Below are 21,430 nucleotides of genomic sequence, written 5' to 3' on the forward strand. Positions count from 1 at the left end.
GGAGGTGGGCAGGGCTCCCAAAGGTGCCCATGCTTGTGCCCATTATCACTGCCACGGGACGCAACAGCGCCTTGCAGGGTTTGGTGGCATTTCACAGACTGTGGACCAAATGGTTGCATTTTGGGGTTTGCTCTCCATGTGTCTCAGGAAGGCAGCCTGGGACTGGGACACCCCTTGTCACCTCCTCTCTCTGTTCCATGAGCAGATGCCACACGAGTCCACAGTAGAGCACACGCACGTCGACATCAATGAGAAGGAGTCGCCGATGGCCACGCGCAATCGAACCTCGGTGGATTTCAAAGATTCCGACTACAAGCGGCACCAACTGACCCGTTCCATCAGCGAGATCAAACCGCCCAACCTCTTCCCCCAGGCACCTCAGGAAATCACACATTGCCACGATGAAGATGATGATGAGGAAGAGGAGGAGGAAGAAGAAGAGGAGGAGGAAGAGTAAGAAGGAAAAAACCAAGTATTTCTGAAGATAAACCATGACTCTAGCAGTGATCAGGAATGGATTCTGTTGTTGGGGCCCTTGGGGTGATGGGTTGGGGGGTGTGATTCTTGCAAAGGCACATTTTGAAAGTATTTGGAAACTTCTAACAAATTAACACTAATTAGGAGGAGACCCTTGTTTTCAGTTTTGCAGACGGTTCAAAAAGCTGATGGATTCTAACTGGGTGGTGCATTCAGATTGGACTGCCCGCCTGTGATGTCATGCTACTCCTGTTAGATTTCGGGATGCTGCATGTTTCTCCCTTTCCTATGATGTGTTTCATTTGGTTCTCATTTGAAGTGTCCTGTGAACGGTTTTTGACATTTGTTACATTCTCTGTGGAGATAGAAGGGATGTGCTGGGACCTGCAGGAGACAAAATTTTCCAAATCCTGCTGCCCATTAGGTTGCTGCCCTTAACCCTCTGCTCCTGGGTTACATAATCCCCCCTCCTCATGTTAGCCAGGGTGTTGCTGTGCCTTCCAGTACTGTTTCCCTTCTGTTGGTGTGAGTTTCTCTGTGTAAGTGGTTTGACTCCTCCAGCCATCATGGATGGCAGTGGATTCCAGCTCTTGCACTTCTGCTGCCATACACGTTTCACCTTGTAGCCGCTTGTTACCTTCTCCCAGTGTCTCCAAGCTGTCTCACCATTACCATGTGATGCATAATTTCCAGGGCATTTCTTAAACAGCTGAGCTCCACACTGTTCTCGACTCCTCCAGTTTCAGCAGTAAATATTATCCCAGGAGCTTGAAGCTGCTGCTTTAGCATTACATTAGTCACTCTGTGTTCCTCCTGACCTTTCTGTCCTCTCAGTTTTAAGTGAAGCATCCCAAAACCAACCCCAGCCACCATCTGGTGTGAAAGGGCCTGTTGAGCCAGGGGGCTGTGGGCCACATGGGCCTGTCCTAAGCTAGGAAACAGCACATGCCACAGGGCCAGCCCCACGCTGGGAGCCAGGAAGCTCCCGGCCATCCAGCAGCTGCCCTGGTCTTTGGTCTGGTGCGGAGCAAACGGAGCCTCACTGCTGGCCGTGGTGGGCAAGGCTGCGTCCCTGGCCAAGGAGTGTGATGGCTGCTGCATGGGGGTGTCCCAGGGATGGGCAGGTAGTCCTTGTGCCTGAAAGCCAGCCCAGGGAAGGCATGGAGCTGGCACACAGCTGGGCAGCAGTGCCCTGTGGTTTTCCTCTGAGTCATGGGTGCAGCCTCCCTTACTCCAGCCTCTGCCGTTTGCTGCAAAGGGATTACAACGAGGGCCCTCTTGTAATGAATATGACTGTTGTTTCAGTACCATAAACTCATTTAATTTTTTTCATTTTAAAGTACCTTAGTAGAAAATAAAAGAAGTAAAACTACACCACCAACATCTGAGCAGGAAAATGCTGCTCTAGTGACAGTTGTTCAAGTCAATAAATGATGATGTTTCTAAGAAATGCCTGGTGTTTTGTGGTGTGTTGGTGAGATGATGAGGGCTGTGGTGGAGTTGGTGGGAAGAGATGGAACTGCTCTGTGGGGTCCCAGCAGGATGGGTGACTGGGCAACAGTGAGAGCATCTTTGGGAATTGGTCTTGTGAAGCACTGGGGAGCAGTGGCCGTGATCTTGCTGTAAGGGCATGCCTGGGCACAAGGCTTCTGTTACCACCATCTGCATCAGCCAGGAAAGCATGGCTGGAAGAGAAACATTCTGTCTTGGACACAGAGAGTGAGGAGGGGCTTTTTCATGGTGGGAAGGTGAACATCCCTACACTGCCACTGCCTTCAACGCTGTGTCTTGCCAGGACTGTTTCCCACAGATGTTACCAAGGACCATTTCCTGCCCCTCTGCCCTTGCAAGACACATGGCCAGGGTGGCAGCAGGGCACAGCACAGCCTGTGCTCACCAGGAGCTGCAAACCTGCTTAAACAGACAAGGATACCCAGGGAAGGCCAGTGCTGCCACACAAGGCTGTGCCCAGCTAAGACAGGCAGCCCTGGGCGCTGCCGAGCTCAACCCTCCCCTAACAAACAAACTCCTCATATCAACCAAATCAGACCTGAGGAGGTTCCCCCATCAGCACCACCACAGGAGGATATTCAGTCCAGGGCCCAAAGTGCCAGGCAGAAAAGCAATGCTAAATGGAAACAGCTGGTTGCCTACACTTAACACCTGACACTTAAGGGGCTGCTGAAAACTCCAGAGCATTGGGTCCCTGACACCGCAGTTTTGGGGTCTGGAGAGGAGCTCACACATCTCCACAGTGAGGCTGGCTGCAAGGAAGGGTTCCAGGGGGCTGCTCCTGAGCCCTTTCACCAAAGGCCATGCTGGGGTCTGCTATGTTTAAACTTTGTTTCTCCAAGTATAGCTACTTGAATTTTTTAAGCTTTAGCTCAGCAGCTGGGGGAGGCATGCGGCTGCAGAAAGGGAGGTCTGGGGAGCTCCATGCATTCCTCCTTCCCAATCGGTCACCACAAATAGCTCACTCCCAGCCCAGGGCTATTTCTGACTGAGATGGGGAGAAGAGTCCTCAAGGCTGGAGCAATGGAAAGTATTTGACCCTCACTTCATGGTGGGAAAATGTTGGGCAAAGCCTGACAGACACACAGGCACTGCCCAGCCTTGCACCATCCTATCCATCCTGTGCTGGCTCCACCATGAAGTTGTAACCAAGGACCAAGAGCCAGGGTGAAGCTTCTTGCCCTGGCTGGCACTGGGGACACAGTCACAGCCCAGGTTTCCAGCCCACACCTTCCTCAGGCAGCTGCCCATGGCTGATCTGCACCAGCTGCTGCTTCCCAGAAGCTGGTGGCCTGGCAGTACCTGTGTCTCTAGCCACTCTGCAGAGCCTCAGGGGAAGCTCCTGCTGCTCTCTCTGCAACCTGTCCCCCAGCCCAGGGACAGACATGCTTTGCTTTTGCCCATCAGCAGTACTGTCTCCTGCAGCAAAAGCCTGGTGGAAGCAAGATGAGCATGGGGGGAACCAGCCTCACCTGCCCTGAGCTCTCACAGATCTGATTTCTGGTTTGTCCCTCTTTCCCCACCAGCTCCTGTCCAGCTCCCTTGCTCCACAGAGCCAGAGGGGCTGCACAGACCAAACCCTACCAGACACAGGAACCTGAGGCTCTCTGCCCTAAGCCACAGCCCTGCAGACATTGTGTGTTGGGCACTGCCACTTCTGACCAGGTCAGTCATCAGAGCTGCTCCCAGCTCCTCTTCCTCTGTGCCACCTCCTCACTCAGCAGAGCAAGGCCCAGCTGCAGCTCTGCATCACAATATGCCCAACCATGATGGAGGGTGCCAGTCCCTGAGCAGCCATTCCAGCCTCTAGCCTGAAGCCCCAGCATGGCAATCATGGATAAAGAAATTCTGTAACTGCAGAGCCACTGATCCACTCTGGCCCTGCACAAGGGTGCTTTCCATCTAGGCCTTAGTGGGCTACTAGGCTGCCGAGCCTGGCCATGGCAGGAGGTACTGCTGGAGCCTTGAGGGCACAGAGCCCTGGGTTCAGCTTTGGGCACTGCTCCCGCCCTGCTGCTGCAGTGGCCTGGACCTAGCAGCCAAAATCCATCCCACCTTGCTGAAGGGATCTGGTCTCTTACACCCTCCCTTCCAGAAGTGCTGGGCTCTCTCTATCCTGCCTCTCCTTCCCATTGCTCATTACCACCAGAATCAGCCCAAAGTTGGCCTCCACACTAATTCTACTTACGTTGTGCTTGTAGCATCCCACCTCCTTCCACGGGCTGCCAGGGCCAGGCACACACAGGGGAGCAGGAGTCCTCAAGGACCTGCCACTCTCTCTGTCCTGCAGATACATCGTGGGGGAGAGAGGCCCAGAGGAATGGGGCCACCCTGCAGCACAGAAGCAGGGACAGAGGCTGCACTGGGTGCAGCAAAAATTCCCACAAGGTTTGAGCAGCTGCTGCCCATCTTGCTAACCCAGGGTTTGTCAGCTCAAGAGCTGAGCCTGATGAAAGCTGGGTGCAGGGAGAGCAGCTGGGTGGAACAGCTGTGAAGAGGAGAGGGGCTGAGGGATGGCAGAAGCACAATATGGGCACATGGCAGGGCTGTATCAGACACACAAGAAAGGGGCTGTTCCTGCACCAGTGTGAGCTGGAAGTGATGGTGGGCAAGGGACTAAGCACAGGCTCGTTCTCCCACTCAGAAATGTCTCTGTTGCTGCAGGCTCTTCACAGCTCCACTGGTGAACCCCAGCACGAGGGGAGAAGGCAGCAGCACCCAAGTGCAGGGGAATGGGGCGACTCATTCCACCAACCTCTCCCATCCCACAGAGCTGCTGTCATCCCCAGCCACATCCCTCACTGCAGACCCCCGGTCACACCCCGCCTGGCAGGAACCCCACTACAGACAGATGGCATCTACACTCAAGAGACAAACATGACCTATGGAGAGCAGGTTGTAAATAAGGGGTTTTTATTACTGAAAGAAAAAGACCCTCACCCTTGAGAGAACTTCAAAAAGTCAGCTGCTTGCCATTGCCACCAGCTTCCCAGCCAGCCCCTGATCAGCAAAGCCACCAACACAGCCCTCCCCAGCTTTAGGATTTACAGGCCCAGACCCACCAAAGTGACGAGCAACACCTGCCTCTAAAGGAACAAGATCCGACCTCTCTGTGGCTCTTGGCAGCTGAAGTGGAGATTAAAGACTGTTAAATGTGCCAGTAGCAGAGATCTGGGTACAGGATCACAGACATCAGCCCCACCACCCACATGCCAAAATCTGTCCCTTGGAAATGAGGGGGGAGCATAGAGGAGGGAAAAATGCATAAACTGGAATGTTCAACAGAAAAAAAAAATCATCATTTATCTAAAAAGAATAGAAATAAACAAAATGCTTTAAAACAAAATCACAAAATATACAAATAAATCTGGTACAAAATAAATAGGAAAGATTGGAAATCTACAACAAAATTGGAATAATTATAAAATTAATTTGTATGACAATCAGTATATGAAACGTATACACTTCATTCAGGATTTCAGTTGTGCTTATTCAGGTTTATGTACACACACGGAAATACTGTAGTCAGAATACTACAACTCTGGAAACCCAAGTCATGTACAATATGATACAATTTGCAAAGACCACATACGATGGCAAATAAGACACAGGGAAGAGCTGGCTGGAGTGGGATCAGACAGCCATAAAAATGCACTGCAAAGGGAGAGCCACCATGCTCCAGAATGGGGGGACCAAGGTCAAGCCAGCAGCAACCAGGACAGGGCTCTGGGCAGCCAAGAAGGAGAAAGGTTTGGTGTGAGACTTCTGACTGCTGAGCACCAGCTGCTCGTGGCTTCCAGGAACACATCTCAAGTACTTGGGGTTTCAGATTCACTGTTTGGCATCCAGGCACCTGCTCGGTGATTCAGGTGTCAAGGCAGGCTCTGCTGGAGGAAAAATATGCCAAGAGCTCTGAGGTCCCTCAGCAGGGCCTGACCCCGAACTGCTGGTAAGCCACCCTTGTGCTCAGGAGAACATGGATCAAATGGGACCTCAGCACTGCTGTTGGGGTCCTGGTGGGCTTCCACTTTTCAAATTCCATGTGATCTCCGAGGAAGGCAGAGTCCCTTGAGCAGCATCTCCTACCCTCAGTGTGAGAAATGAAGACAAAAAGGCTGCAGCATGGCCCTCTCCTGACTGCTCCCCTCCTTCTCGCCTTCCTCAGCACTCAGCTAACGCCCGGTGAGAGGAGCAGAGGAGCAGCTGTGGCTGATGTGAACACAGCTGTCACAGAAGCCACACTGCTGAATCCAAGCCAGCACAATGCAGAAGGACAGAGCACGTACCCTGGGTGAAAACCCACCAGCCAAGCCAGCCCAGCCTGCTGGACCTGAGATTTTAAAGCAGGAATGACACCAGAGCTGATCTAGGCTTGGCCAGACTATCACTTCTGAGAGGAGGAGCTCATCAGGTACCACCCCTCAGCCTCCCACAGTGATCTTTGGGACATGCATTCCATATTGGCACTTCCAACTAAAGGCATCTGACAGCAATCAGTTTTTCACTTGTATTTGGAAGGATTTGGTTCAACAGTGATGCCCAGAGGATAAAACACCACCTCCTATTACAAAGCTCTGTGATCAGTGAACAGTTGAGAAGGGATGCTGGACTGCTATGCCAAGCACTGAATGCTGGGAAAAGCTCTTCTTCCTCAGCAAATCCTGCTACCAACCAACTGCCACGCTGCTTTCTGGAGGAGAAGACAACAAAGAAATCAAATCCACCCCTGGAGCATTGGAGCCACCTGCAGCCTTGGCATGTTTCAGGCTCACAACAGCTGACAAACCTCTAGCCCAGTTCCATAACAGGCCACTTCTGCAGAGTCCATCCAAACCTCTGCTTCTGGGGAGGATCAAACACCAAGCACTTCCTTAGCCTGAAATCTGCACTGAAGGAGCACCATTGACTGCAGATCAGCCCTACTCAGAGGAAAACAGAGCCCAAAGGTAAATTATGTTTTTCAGCTGGAGACAGAAGACCAGAAGCTTTGAGTACCGTATTTCCAGCATGAAGAATTGCTATAGAGTCTGACCTCAGGAGAAAAAGAAGAAAACATCACCTTGAATTCAGTGCTACTAACCTACGAAACAGCTCCATCTGCCACCTGTACTGTGACAGTGGCTGGAGGCAGTTTTCCAGCGACCCTTTCCCATCCCTGAAGCTCAGGAAAATATGCACACACCAGATGGAAAAGCTCAACTGTACCGCCTTGGACCCACAGCAACAGCATCTCCTCATCTGGATGCAGCCCTGAGACTGGCCCCAGAGGAACACAACCCAGCATGAAGCCAGGCTCCAGGACAAGAGCAAGACACCAAGCAGGATTGTTGAGGGGGCTCTGCAGGAAGCCATGGATGTCCAGGTCCCCTTTGCTGCCCACACACAGGAGTGAGGCCGGAATCACCACGGACATCACACCAACAAGAGACCTGCAGCTGATGGACCAAGTGTCACAGCAGTGCAGGGATGAGGGTGGCTGCCCAGCCCAGCCTGTGCTGCAGAGCCTGTCCTCCCTGCTGGCTAAGTCAGATGAAGGCTGCTCTCCCATCCGTGCCATGCCCAATTGTGTTGGTTAAGCTCATCATTTCACCACTGGGCCAAATCAACCCTCAGTATCCAGGAACAGGTACTTCTTTGGGTCTGTGTAGAGCCCCAGTGTGGAGCCAGGTGGTGGGATGGGCAGCACATCTGGGGCTGTACCACACCACAGCCAGAGTTTTTGCCTTGAGACAGGGCACAGTGTGGACACAAGGACCCCTCAGTGCTGTGTGGGCACCTTTGGGATGAAGCCTCAAGTCAGCATCACAAGAGGTACTCTGTACCATCCTTCCCCACCCCCAGCCCCAGTTTTCTATTGGTAATCCAGACACTGGATAACTTGACAACTGGTACACAGGTACTAGATTTAAAACCACAGATGTGTGTATTAGATATTGTATAAAATATGGTACATCTTTCATGTGGGAATGATTTCTATAGAGAACGTAATTCTGCACAAGGAAGATGCATATTCCAAGGGGTCCTGGAGAATGTGGCTGTGTTCTCCATCACGTAGGATACTTAAGCAGGATGCTCATGAGGAGGAAAGGGCTGCTCTTTGCCATCAGCACCCCCACTCCCCTTGGCTGAGCTCTGCAGAGATCACAGGAAGCACCACTGCTGCCCAAGCAGCCCCTCACACAAAGCTACCTCTTTGGTTTTCTTTGGGCTTATTTGAACCAGAGTTGTTCACACCAAATGTTGTTCACACCAACAGTGCCAAATCTCATCCTCATCCAAGCTGGGCCCTGAAAGCTGAGAAGCAGCAATGGGTGATGTGTGTGGGCCACAGACAGCTCGCCCTGCCACCCCAAAACTTTCTCCAGGCCTGAGTGCAAAGGGCCATATCCTGAGACTCCTACTCTTGCCAGCTCCACCCACACAAAAAGGCACTTAAAGAAAAGAAGAAAAGCAAACAAAAAAGACCCCAGTGGTGAGAAAAAGGGAAGTGAGTCCAGGAGAAGAGAGGAGGAACAGAAAAATGAGCACAATGTGAATGATTGGCAAACCCTTCTTCCAACAGGCCCAAGAACTGCACACCTTCAGCAGCCAGCTCCAGCTGCCCCCACAGCAACACCCCATTCCTGCTCAGTCTGGAGCAGGAACTTAGAGGGGAAAAAAGAAGGTGATAGGGAACTATATGTGACACAGGTTTGGAGCAGAAGTGGTGAGCAGAAGGATCTGCCCTGTGGAACTTCCTCTCCTGGTGCATCTGGATGGGGGAAGCACCTTCTCCTGCCACACCAGCCTTGGGGCCCCTGCCCGCCAGCCAACATGGACACCCTGCCAGCATTCCTCATCCCACTGTCAGATAACCCATCCAGAGCTCCTCCAGGGCAGCAGTCTCCAGCTGCACCAGGATTTCAGGGAGTGGACAAGCAGGGAATAAAACAACAAGCACTTTGTAAACTCTGAAGGGTCTGAGCTTGTGGCACAGAGTGGCTGAGGCTGGTTTGCTAAACCCCACTGAGCCCCTCTCCTCTCAGAACTAATGTGCTTCATATGATCTCCACATCACCAGAGTCAGTCTCATTTGGAGAAAGCTTCTCACTGGAAAGCAAGAACATTCCTTCACTCTTTACAAAGATTTGGCAATACACAGAATTTAAAAAAATAAATCATAGTTACAACAGATTCAGGTTCATTTCATTTAAAGGAAATTCAACCAACAGGAGTGTAAAAGATATAATTCACAGTTGTGCATTTAAGATATTAGTGTTGAAAACCTCACTTCAAAGAACTCTTGTGCAAAATTGTATTGACAGTAGAAACCATGGCTAGATGCCCTCCCAGCCTCCCCCGGCCAACAGGCCATCATCCACCCTGCTGCCTGCACCCAGAGGCAGACGGGCCAGGGGAACAAAGGCAGCAGCAGGAGATGACACAGGAAGATGCAGTATCTTTTCTACAAGTCAAAGCCTGGCCAAGGTCTGAGGTCAAGTCCAAAGATTCCCAAAGCCACCAGCTGTTGCCCTGCGCTGCGGTGACCGGCCGTGTGTCCTCATGGCACTGCAGCACGGCATCCACGCGCCCCCGAGGCAGAGGGGACAGGTCTGCTCAGGCAGGACACCCCTGCGAGGGCACGGATCGGATGCTGTGCCATCTCCACTGCAGTCAGGAGAGCCAAGCCCTGGCAGCAGCAAACGCCGTCCCGAGGCTCAGAGGGATCCTGAGCTGGGCACGGGGCTCCTCTGCTGTGATGGTTCCCACCAGGAGGGCCGGGAACCCCTTGCTTTGTTAAACAGTAAAACTGTAAATACCCTGAGAACAGGGAGACTGGATTTTTTTCCCCCTCCAGGGAGAGGACCATGCTTTGTTCTTCAAGCTAATTAGTAGTAGCAGCTCCTAACCCCTCTGGGTCAGGTATGTATTTTCCATATGAAACACATCAATAATCAACTATTTTTATGGAAATTAAGTGAAATTACTTCACTTTCCATTATTTGATCTGTACAAATGATGAAAAACAGTCATGCAAAAAATCGCCTGCAAATTTTGGAACAGTGCAGCATGGGCAGAAGCAGGAGGTATTTGCTTTGGGATCACATGGCTTTGGTTGAAAAAATTGTCAGGGTTTTTTTGCTTTTTTTTGTGTTTTTTTTTTTTTTTTAACGGGAAACAGACATTGAAACAAATCCTTAACCTGCCATAAGAAGCAGAAGTCAGATCCAGAGAGCAACCTCATCCTGGAGAGAGCTGCCTTGACTTGAACCTTCCCTCCTTTGGCAGGTTTGACAAAACAGATACTGCATCTCAAGTTTGCCACTGTGTCAAATACTTCCAACAAACTTTTACATTCAGCAACACTAGATAAAAACTGGCGAGATGAGTCCCTCGCCAAGGACAAATGCTGTAACATCTGGACATTTTGCTCTGTGAGAAAGGTGCAATATTGGCAGCTCTCTTGGAAGGGGCAAGGGTTAGGGCAGCCCATGCTGCCGCCAAGCCGTGTGCTTCAGCGGTGCTGGGCTGGTGCACATCAGAGCGAGGGTGGGATGAAGCCTAAGGAAACACTTTTAGATGGGAAAAAGTCAAAAAGCTACATTTGAGAGCAAGGCTTTTTAGAGGGCCTATTTCCTCCTCACTGGGTGCACAAGTTGGATACTGTGCAATTTCTATGCCCCTTGCAGGAACTTCATCCAAAATGGGTGGCTCCCACCAGGGTGGACAGCAAAAATTAGGGCTGGCTTCTGAAGCTGGAAGAGAGAGGAGGAGGAGGGAGACAGGCAAACCCAATTGGCTCTGACACCACACACTCCAGTTCCCATGGGGAGATCCTGCAATGGAATATTGCACCTTTCCAGCCACCAGTGACACAGACAGACCACGGGAACGTGCAGCGAGTGCCTTCCACAGCCCGCGAGCAGGACAGGCGGGGCAGGCCTGCAGGCACAGAGAGCTCTGGCAGTTGCATTGGGGCTGGGGGCTTCTTTGGGTGTCTCCAAAGATATTTTCCACATGTAAAGAAAGGGAAATGCTACACAGCCAGGGGCCATAGCAGGGTCTTGAAACAGAGAAACAAGGAACCACAAAGCCTGATTTACCAATCCAGATACTGAGGGCAATGTTCACATTTTCTTTGAGACAGCATTGGAAGGGGACAGGACTGGCGGGGGGACAACTTTCTTTTTCTGTTCATTTGAGGACTTAGTCTCCATCTGTGGAAATGGGTAATGCACAACTGCCATAGGGTCCCTTGTGCTGGCACCCAGTCTGCATCCAGGTTTTTGGGGTGAAGGAATTGGTTTCTGCTACCCAAGGCAGGTGTTGTCCTGCACTGGTGGCAGCTTGGTGGGAGGCTCTCTGCTCTGCTACCTTGGTAATCCCTACAACAGCTGTCAGAAGGAGCAAGAGAGAAGGAAATGCACTAAATCCACTCAAAGGAATGAATGTGGCTGGGAACAGCCTGGAAATGAACCTGTCTGAATCCCTGAAGTGCAATACACTCGCGTCTGCAAAGTTTTTTCAGCTCTTGGAGAGGAGAGGATGGTTCTGGCTCCTCAGCAGTGCCCATCCTTGCACTGGCAGAGGTTTATTGTCACCTGGAGCATGTACTTTGGGTGTAATTGTAGCAGCATCTTCTGTGTTAATGTTAGAGATTACAGGGGGGACAGGACTGATGTTCTGATACTCAGCAAAGGCTGCACCATCTGCTCTGGCCAAGGTAATGGTGCACAGCCTGCTACAGCACAGGAGTGTTTAAAGACTTGGCGTCTCAGGGTGCACACGTTACTTCACCATGCAATTGTCAGAAACATCAATGAAAAATCACCCAGTTACTTCACTATGTAATATCACACCTGGCTTTCATTTCATGAGACTGCAGTTTTGCTAATTAATTCCTTCCCCCCAGTATCATCTTCAACACACACAAAGGTTTTGGAGGTTACAAAACTGTAAGTGTAACAATGCTTTTGCCCGTTTAACAAAGAAACCTTCTGAAATTTGAAACATTATTAAATACCAAAGTAACCACTCCTTCCCTGAAAATTAACTGCAAGAATATAATAATCCTCATCTCTTGGTCCTCCAGGTGGCTGAAATCAGAGGTTCCTTGAAGCTTGCTCATTCTTAGGACACAAATAACATACAAGTACCAGTTACTAACTTTTTCAACAGGGCAACAAAAAGGACCACAGAGGGGTGAGAAGAGGCCTAAGGACATTGGAGCCAATTTACAAAACCATGACAGAACCCACTTGAGGTTCATGAGGGACAGAAACAATTTAAAACTCTGCAAAATACTTTTTAAAAACATGATCTCTCTTGAAAAAATAATGGAGGAGCTTTTAAACTTCCCCATATGTGTTTGAGGAGGAAAAACCCAACAAGGATCAAAAGTACAGATAAAAAATAAACATAATTCTACTTTGCAAGAAGAATTTCCATCGTTCTCAAGGGTGGCTCACCATTCCCAAATTAGGTTTGGGTCTTTAGTCTCTCTTGCTCTTTGCTCCTTTCTTCCTGTTTCTTCCTCTTCTGCTCCCAGAATGGACGCAAAAGTCTTTGGTCTCAGAACACTGGATGCAGCAGTGTTGCAAGCACACACTAACGGTGTTCACACTTGGGGAGGAGGCAGGAAGGAGCGAGGACTGGTCCTGCTGAGGAGATGGGATGGGTGGGTTGTGGGGAGTCAGCTCCTAGATGGCTCCTTCACTGTGCATACTGTGGTTGGGCTTGTTGTGAGTCACACAGTTCTGTTCGTTCAGCAGGTTTGCTGTCTCGTCTGGCAAACCATCGTGCAGCTCCGTAAGAGTCAGTTCGATTTTAGTGTTTTCACTGTCCGAGGACTGAGGTGTTTTGTCCATCCGGGATGCCATCAGGGCATTTTGGTACTGCTGTCTTGAGATCTGCTCCAAGAACAGGGAAGAAAAAAAGAAAGTCAATCACACTTCTCTATCTGCTGTGGAGCACACTGAGAAGATAAGGTTTCCTCCCTTTCCAGACGACTACACCTCAGCCCCTCTTTACCTGTTTCCATAAAACATCCCTGTGCTTTGCAATCCTAGAGCATCCCAGCTCAACACCCACAGCATGGTGACATTTCCAGGGAGGGTGGAAAAACAGTGCTGTGCAATCACCATGCTGTCAAAAGCAGGGATTTATTCCTATGCAGAGATTTTAAAATCAGACCTCCATTTCCCTGGAACCATGCACACCTTTAGGACCAGAACCAGAGATCAGTGAAGTCTTTCTCCCAACTTCAGTGAGCTCCTGTTGAGGCTCTAAGTGTCCCTATAGAGCCAAGACAGCTCTATAGTACAAGTATAGAGTACAAGCATTCCTGCTCTTGTCTAGGCCAGCAAACACAGCAGGAGCTACAGCCTTATACATAAGGACATTTGATTCTAGAAAACACTGGGATGCTCACAGAGATGAGTCCAAATTAGCAACCCATGAAGTTTTCCACTAGTCTCTGCAAGAGTTGTCTGCACTCAGCAGAACAGTGATGACAGGAGCTGGCCTAGAGCACAGAGTGTCACCACCCACGATGCCCCAGGGACAGGGAAGCCCATAGTCCCTGTACATCTGCATGTGGTAGTGGAGGGCAGAATTCCTCCTGGAGCCACAAGCAACCAGCCCTATAAACTCCTCCAGGCCAACCTTCTCAGCCAGGACAGGCAGCAGAATACATGTGCACTGGCAGCCCCATGAGCCCACAGCGATGGGTGATCTTGGCAGGCAGGAAGGTGGAAGAGATAAAGTGACTTTTGGAAAACTGTAAATGTCAGTAGCAACACAAGAGAGAGACTGGAAATGGACACAATCAGATGGATCAGGTCACAACTCCAAAAGCAAAATCCAAACATGCATGAGCAGGTCACAACCCCGGTTTTACAAGGTATTAATTGAATGAATGACCATGTGGCACAGTGAAAATACTAATGTTGAGTACTCTGACCTATGCTTAAAGCAGAGTGATGCAAGAATAGGTGTGCAAGTCTGACTGCAGAGATACCAGGACAGTTTAACATTCATTAGCCTCAGTATGAACACAGTGAGATTTGGGAGGACTCCACATAAACCAGCACAGGGTGAGCAGCTGCTCTGTACAGCAGATTAGCCATTGAAACCTGTAGTGAGAATCACTTGCCCAGTGATAAACATCTACTGATGTAATCTTTGAAGGATTGAACCATTAACCAGTGCACTTGTATCTCAAAGTTTTGACAGCAAGACTTTACTCTCCTTTTAGAATTTGGCTACAGAATACTCAGTTTAGCATTCTAGTATATCTACCCTATTCCACATTCTTTACATTGAATTAACTAACAGAAGTGAAGTTCACAAATCACTTGAGCTGCATACAAACAAACTGTGAACATGCACTTAATTTAAGAAAAGCACCAATGTCAACTTCTGGCCATGGGACATCAGCTTCCCTGGACTCCCAGCTGGGTTGGAATTGCTGCCAGCATTAGCTGTTCCTCAACTCAGCTAGATTTCCTCTCCCACAGGACTCGCACACATTTCAGCGTGGGATGCACCATGCTGGGGGACAGAGCTTTATTTCATGCAGCAACTCACTGGTAGTATGAGACATGAGCCTAATACATGTGAAGTTAAGATAAAGAGAAATGTCCAAGACTTCTCCAAGCAGAAGAAGGATGGCAAGTCGGAAAGTAAGATCAAGAACCCCAAACTGAAACCAAAATCAGAAGTGAATAAAAACTGCAACCAACAGTACATGTCTCATCCTTTAGAAAAGGACAGTGTCTGATAATGAAAGGTCTCCATTTCAGATGGGTCCAAAAGCTTCACGAGGATACGTCTGACTAAAAGCAGAGGTTATTTTCTATAATATTTCCTCAAAGGACCTGAAATCCAGAAAATTATGTGACCAACCTACTTACAAGCCTAAATGCGAAGAACAGCGAAGACAAATCAGTGGACAGCAGATATTGGAAAAAAAGTAGTTTAAAGTAACTTTTAAACAGCTGCTTTCATAATGCTATTTACTCACAGAGGAATTTAGAAGGAATTCCCTTCCCCAGGCTCTCCATCCTACCAGCCAAGCCCGACTTTCCAGCGGGGTCTTTCTAGCTTTTTTCCTACCTTGACAAACTGTATGTCTGTGAGGGCTTTCACTGAGTAGTCTGGAACATACACTTGGAGGAAGGACGCGTTCAGCTGGTTGTTGCTGCTCCCTAACGTCGGGGTCACTGCGTCGATGCGATCGCTCCGGTTTAAAGAGTCTGAGTGATTCAAGCCACAGGGCCGAGGTGGAGACTTGTTTTCGGCTAAGAAACAGGCAAGAGCAAGAGATTTCTTAAATCAAGTAGAAAAACTTTAAAGTCACCAGTTTCAAAAGGACATAACAAATTGTGATGTAGCACAAATAAACTGCAAATGCTTAATCCATTCATAAGTAGATATGTGGCTAAACAACAAAATTATCCTGAAAAATGGTACATTTTCAGTCCAGAGCTGGGAGCCAGCATCACTGAGTATGCCCTAAACAAACCAGTACTTGTTTATGCTGCAACAAACATGCCCTGAGAACACAGCGCTTCAGCCAATGAGCAGAAACTACCACAGAAAGGTAACTTCCCACAGCTCCCTTACAGGAGTTCTTGATAGTCAGACCATGCTGAACATATTTTTTTCCTCAATCATTGTTACTTTCATCCACAGTCAGTCCTAGCTGAACCTTACTGCCTTTTATTTCATCTGATACCTACATATGTCTTTTCCCTGAGCTAGAGCACACATTTTCAGCAGGAGAAACGGAGTCCTCAGCAGACCAGAGTGCAGTACACATGACACTTCAACATTTCCTCAGTGCTTGAAGTTGCAAAATCTCAATGAAGGAAAGAAAACTCCATGTAGTACATGGCAGCCAGTGACATAGGCAAAACAGTCCATGCTACAGAGAAAAACCTGTGTCCAGGAAAGGAGAACACTACAGACATCATTTTCCACCATTGGCCTTGAAGTCCTGCAGGGTTTCACTTGAAGACCTCACAGCTGTCCCCTGTGAGTGTGACTGGACACAGCCTATCCAAAGCAGAAAGTGCTTTCGGGACACCACAGACATTCTGCATCTGTGGCTTCCACCCACGCAGTGACCCAGAAGATAGGAGGGCAGAAATACATCCTAAGAGAGATTCCAAGCCCTCCTGCAGAAGGGCTGCACCCTGGGCACACACACAGTACATACTGATCAAAGAACTATCTTTGGGATCAGAGAATTTTTGTATCTTAATGCACTTAAACTCATTCAGCCAGCCCAAATTCAAACTTGATGTAAACTATGCTACTCACCACATGATCCCCTTTCTCAAGCTGAAAGATCATTTTCATATAATCTTAAGATAAAGTCTCTTGGAGCAAATCAACAAAAATATCCTTAAAAGCCTTTCAAATTATTTTTTTGAAAACTTTTCTACATATAATTTTATTCCTAAAAAATTAAAAACCTCCCTTAAATTTAACCCTACCTTTGCTACTTAATCACTAAAAGTATAATATCTCCTTGTCCAAATGACACAGCCTTTCCTAAACCTAATACTGAAATGCAGAACTGTATTTCTTATTCCTGATATTTCTGATTCTTATGCCCCACTTTAAATCCTTCTGATGAAGAAAGACCTTGCAATTTTAAAAAGGGGAACAAAACAATATATGTTCTGACAACTTGTTAATTTCCCCACCATTTCTGCACTATGGAATTAGTGCAGAATTCCATATTCTCCAGTGCCTATGGCAACACCAAGTGCAGGCTTAGGTGGAAACACTCAGAGCCTTGCAAGGTTTTCCCCTGTGCCAACTTGAAAGCCACAGCAGGCTGCAATAACTCCAGCCAGGAGCCAAAACTCTACCTGCACACAAGGCTTGAGACAAGAACAGCATCACTGCTGCTTGGGATAAAGGCTTCCATCTGGAACAACTTTACACCACTGTGACTTGCATCTGCCTTTTCTTTCCACCAGGGATCTTACAGTACATTACTAATAGAAAACAAAGGATATAGAGCAACATGGCAAAGCATTATAAGAAAAAAAAGGGAGACGTGTGACAAAAGGACAGAACAAAAAGGTATGATTTCTAAAAATGTGAGGGAAACAACATGATTTCTGGATGGCATTCAGTTCAGGAAAGGAGAAGAGAAGATAATGAAGAGGAAAGAGTACAGAACGAACAGATAACAAACACCAGGCAGGTCCATGTTAGAGCTTCTCTACCCAGATTTTCCTACACTCCTCACCTTTCTATAGAGGGGATAAAGAGCACAAGCCACAAGATGGACATCAGTACAAGTGTATTATGAAATTGTGTTTAAACAGCAGGATTATTTTCATAAGCACCCCATAAAAGGTCTGAGTTTCAAAACTGCTACCACATTGTGACAGTGACCAGGCTTACACTATCAGTTCTTACAAAGGAGATTCTTCCCACTATTATTTTCCCTTGTTTATTTTTTGCATTTTTTTTTTATTTAACTGGGGAAAAAGCTATGAAAGTATGCTTGGCATTTATACTGGAAACAACCTGTGCAAAGTGTATATTTATTTGTAGAATGCAAAAGGAAAAATAAAAGTGACAAAAGAAGACCTGGCAAAGGAAAAGAACCAAGCCAAGAAAGATAATCAAAATAGCCAAGCTTAAAGGAGAGCCATCAGGTAGTTCAATTAAAGAAAGATTAAGTTTCTCCCCCTTCTTTGGTTTTTAGCAGCAGGAAACTTAAACATGGCAGGAAAATAATCCCCTGCAAGGCAACAACCTGTAGTTTGTTCAGAACACGTATGAAGATAATTTAGGGACCAACGATGAAATACATTCTCTAAAGTTAAGAAAAAGGGTGAAATACAGGAAGCAGATGGTGAAAGTGTATAAAATGTATGATATGTATTAATCTTTCAGATATGTTTCACTTAAATATGCACATCATCATCTTGCTTGCTTTTAGTTCTGTGGAAAGACTGAAAAAAACTGGAAAAAACTTCAAAAGGAAGACATATGCTCACTGTGGCCCAAACTATTTTAGGATTCTTCTTTTCCTACAGACTTTCTTAATGGGTTTGTTTTTCCCAACCACTCCATGTATGCAGCTCAGTTCTTGATGCTTCCAATTTACAATCTCTCAACCACATCTCAGAGCTCTTTTTGGCCCAGTTTGTTCCTTTCTTGGTCTCTGCTCTCCTAAGGAATTTCTGTGCCAGTCAGCTTGGTGATACAGCAAGGAAAGGTCTTAAGTACAACAGGAACCAGAAAATGCTCCCACAACCTTCTTGTGCATTCCATTGCAAATCCATGCACTCAGCAGATCACTGTGCCGGCCCCTGGTGTTAACCTCACTGAGAGAAAGCTCAAAGCTTTCCAGGAATTGAAATGGCCAGACTGTATGCAAACCTTAGCATTTACCCATATGAGAATATAAAATACTTCCATTAAATATGTTTTCCTTTTATGGCAGTTTAGCAGCAGACATTCTCCTCTGCCAAATGCATTTTCTTCAGAATTTTTTATGCCTCAGCCTGGGGGAGAATACATTCTTCCAAAAAAATCTCCCCTCCTGATTTTCCACCAGCATCCACGTGAGAGAAAAGAACAAGCACACATTACCAAATACATTTTCTTAAATGTGTTTTTAGTTCTTCCCATTTTGATGGCTGACCAGTTACCACAAACAGAAGTTCAGGATACCCACCTGTGAGGCACAACTCTGTGCTGGACTTCTCCCTAACAAGCAAAGGGGTCAGACAAATACAGACTGCAGCTGACTTTTTATGGCATCAGGGCAGTCACAAGAAGGTGAAAATAGAAGCATGCAGATTTACCTGGAGAACCTGCTGCTAACAACTCTGTTCTGCTGACAACAAAGGTACGAGACAGGGACAAGGGAACTAGAAGAGGGAGAGAAAAAGGATGAGATCACGACCAGAAAGGCGGCTGCTATCCACACTTGACAGGGGAAGGAGCCAGCTGACAAACTGATGAACTAAATACAGAAGTGCAAATCAACTGTGAAAAAGCAAAGGGTTAAAACAAAAGCAAAACCAAAAAACACAATCAAATTTAGGAATAAACCAAAAAGCAAGACCAAGGAATTGGAGTGAAGTGAGTAATTTTCACTTGCTTTTTAAATGATTATCCAGCACCAAATAGTCCATCAAGGTACACTCATGTTTTGAAAGAGTTCAAAAGGAGAAGTGGTGCCCACTCCATCCTGGAAGGCAAGAATTAAAACAAGCCAGAAAACATTCAGGGTGCTCTTCCTTATGGGAGTCAAATAACAGAAATTAAACCAAAGGATACTTCATAGTTTTTCAAGTTTCCAGTAAAATATCAAGCAAGGCTGCGATTCTCCAAGCTCATCCCTATTGGGATGGGTATCATACTGCTCACCATTCCTGCAAATCCCTTCCCAGCTGCAGTTAAAGAAAAAACCTTCAGTCTTTTCTCATTTGTTTTTTGTTTGTTTGTTTTCTGTAGTTTTGTTTGTGGGGCTGTTTTTTATTGTTGGGTTTTAGTGTCTTACTCCCCTGTTAGTGGCTTCATCTTCCAGGTGGGGAGAGCAAGCATGTGTAGTTTATTTAGGACATACAGAAGAGGAGTTTTCTTTCACTCCATGATAACCTAAACATTCCCTGAGCTTTCCTGTCTACGCAGCAACAGGAACTTATTTTTATGAGTTGATCTCAACAGAAATCTTAGGATGCCTCAAGACATCATAAAAAAATTCCCTGAACCTGGAGGCAAAGCCAACAAATGAGGGATTCACTACAGGTAAAAAACTAAAAACATAAAACAAAAACCAAAAAAACAAAGCCAACCAGTTGAAGGTAAATTCAAGATTGGCCAAGATTACTTTACAGTAGTGCATATTCTTATAAAGACGGATTTCAGGGCACACAGAGAGACCATTTGACCTGATAGGACTTAGGGCAACTGGCAGGAGGGTTAGGAACATTAAAAAAACAAAACAAACCCAAAACCCAAGAACACACAAAAACATTCAAACTGAACAATGCTGGCAAAACAGAGACGCCACAGATGATTTCCAAGTGTAAGCTTGGTAGAAGTGACCATGCCTGACCACCCTGGCTCCATGCCTGGCCCATATTGCAAAAGCTCGGGGTATAATGTAGTTGTACACGTGTCACAATTCCTCATGAACATGGCTGCTATTACTGAGATAAAATCCAACCAGTGCTCTGCATGCTTCAAAATCTCTCAAATCTCAAAAAGTGTAAGCTACTAACCAAATTAAAGTGCACATAATTAAGGAATTAGTCTTGCCTGTAAAAGTCAGCTCACAGAGGTGCAGAGAACTGCTGCTGATTGTAGAGTCTAACAAGGTTACACTCGTACCTCACAAAACCATTTCCATTCAATCACCATTTGATAGTGTACATGCACACAGGTACACACATGTAAAGGGAGAACTCCTGAGTGTACAATTAAAACAAACTGCTTCTCAAGTAGAATGTAAATCCTCCTGTGACAGGACACAATTTGAGCATGAAAAACATCTCCCCCTAGAGCTGAACAAGTGGCTTTGTGTCAGCAGAAAGCCAACATCAGCTCCAGCGCCCCAGCTCACCCAGCAGGGCTGCACATTGCCAGCTGAGGTTATGACCTATGTGGTGACACTGCAGGCAATAAAATACATCACCAAATGCTGAAATGCAGCATTGGAGCCAACTCTTGGTAGATTATATGAGAATTCCCTGCCTGTGCCAGTGAAGTGGTGGCTTGTGTGGCTACCACTTATGCGCTTATAGGTGGCTCACACTCGCCCTCAGGCACCACTTCTTCCCCCTTGCTGATTTCTCAGGTACATTTCCACACAAGCAGACAGCAGGAATTGCTTTTCTGGCACTGTTCCATCCTTTCTCTCAAGACAGCTTCAGGCACAAGACTGGTAGAGAGAACCATCCCCAAACTAACCGGGTGGTTGCTCCTCACACCACTAGATGTCCCTCTGCCACTAATTATTTATTCCTGTTAATTCACTCCCTGTTACCCTGCCACGAGCAAAACTACAAAGCTTTCCACCAGTACCAGCCACATTCCTCGCTAAAGTCAACGCTCACATCCTCCGGGAGCTGGCAAACCACTGCCAGCTGCTGGTCTCTGGAGTCAGCGCCAGCGTCCCCACCAGGGACAGTGTGGCAGGCTGTGCTGGCAAGGAGGTGCCAATCCCTGTGGTGTCAGCCACACAGACACAGCCAGGCAGGACTGTGCAGGAGCTCAGACTGTTCCAGAAGCAGAAGAGGACCTACCTGGTGATGCTGTGAGGGCCATCACCCCATAGTAGGAAAAAGCACCAGCTTCAAACTTCATCCCCTCTTTCCCAGCCTCCACTTCCACTTTCCCCTGTTAAGGAAAAGGAGAGAGCTGCAATTAAAAGGCACCATGGGTCTCAAGGCACAGGATCAGACTTGAGCCCTGAAAG

The 21,430-nt window shown here is 47.5% G+C and overlaps 2 protein-coding genes across 12 annotated transcripts in view; one reads left to right on the top strand and one right to left on the bottom strand.

The window, feature by feature from the left end:
• NT5C2 (5'-nucleotidase, cytosolic II) overlaps positions 1-1,927 on the top strand; it is a 68,144-nt gene extending 66,217 nt beyond the window's left edge. For all 10 annotated transcript variants that reach the window (XM_086900505.1, XM_086900506.1, XM_086900501.1 and 7 more), the window contains one exon: positions 206-1,927. In XM_086900505.1, coding sequence (XP_086756631.1) covers positions 206-457 — 252 coding nt within the window. In that variant the 3' untranslated portion in view covers positions 458-1,927. The remainder of the gene's footprint in view (positions 1-205) is intronic.
• Positions 1,928-9,162: 7,235 nt separating this feature from the next.
• Positions 9,163-21,430, bottom strand: part of CNNM2 (cyclin and CBS domain divalent metal cation transport mediator 2) — a 113,924-nt gene continuing 101,656 nt past the window's right edge. Inside the window, exons 5-8 of one of the 2 annotated variants that reach the window (XM_023929789.2) lie at positions 21,258-21,351; positions 18,810-18,875; positions 15,085-15,269; positions 11,818-12,878 (exon numbers count right to left, since the gene is read on the bottom strand). In XM_023929789.2, coding sequence (XP_023785557.2) covers positions 12,669-12,878; positions 15,085-15,269; positions 18,810-18,875; positions 21,258-21,351 — 555 coding nt within the window. In that variant the 3' untranslated portion in view covers positions 11,818-12,668. Of the gene's footprint in view, positions 12,879-15,084; positions 15,270-18,809; positions 18,876-21,257; positions 21,352-21,430 lie in introns of both variants that reach the window. The other variant, XM_023929790.2, reaches the window with a different exon arrangement.

This window comes from Cyanistes caeruleus, chromosome 8 (assembly GCF_971803275.1).
Source record: "Cyanistes caeruleus chromosome 8, bCyaCae1.hap1.1, whole genome shotgun sequence".
Classification (NCBI taxonomy): domain Eukaryota; kingdom Metazoa; phylum Chordata; class Aves; order Passeriformes; family Paridae; genus Cyanistes; species Cyanistes caeruleus.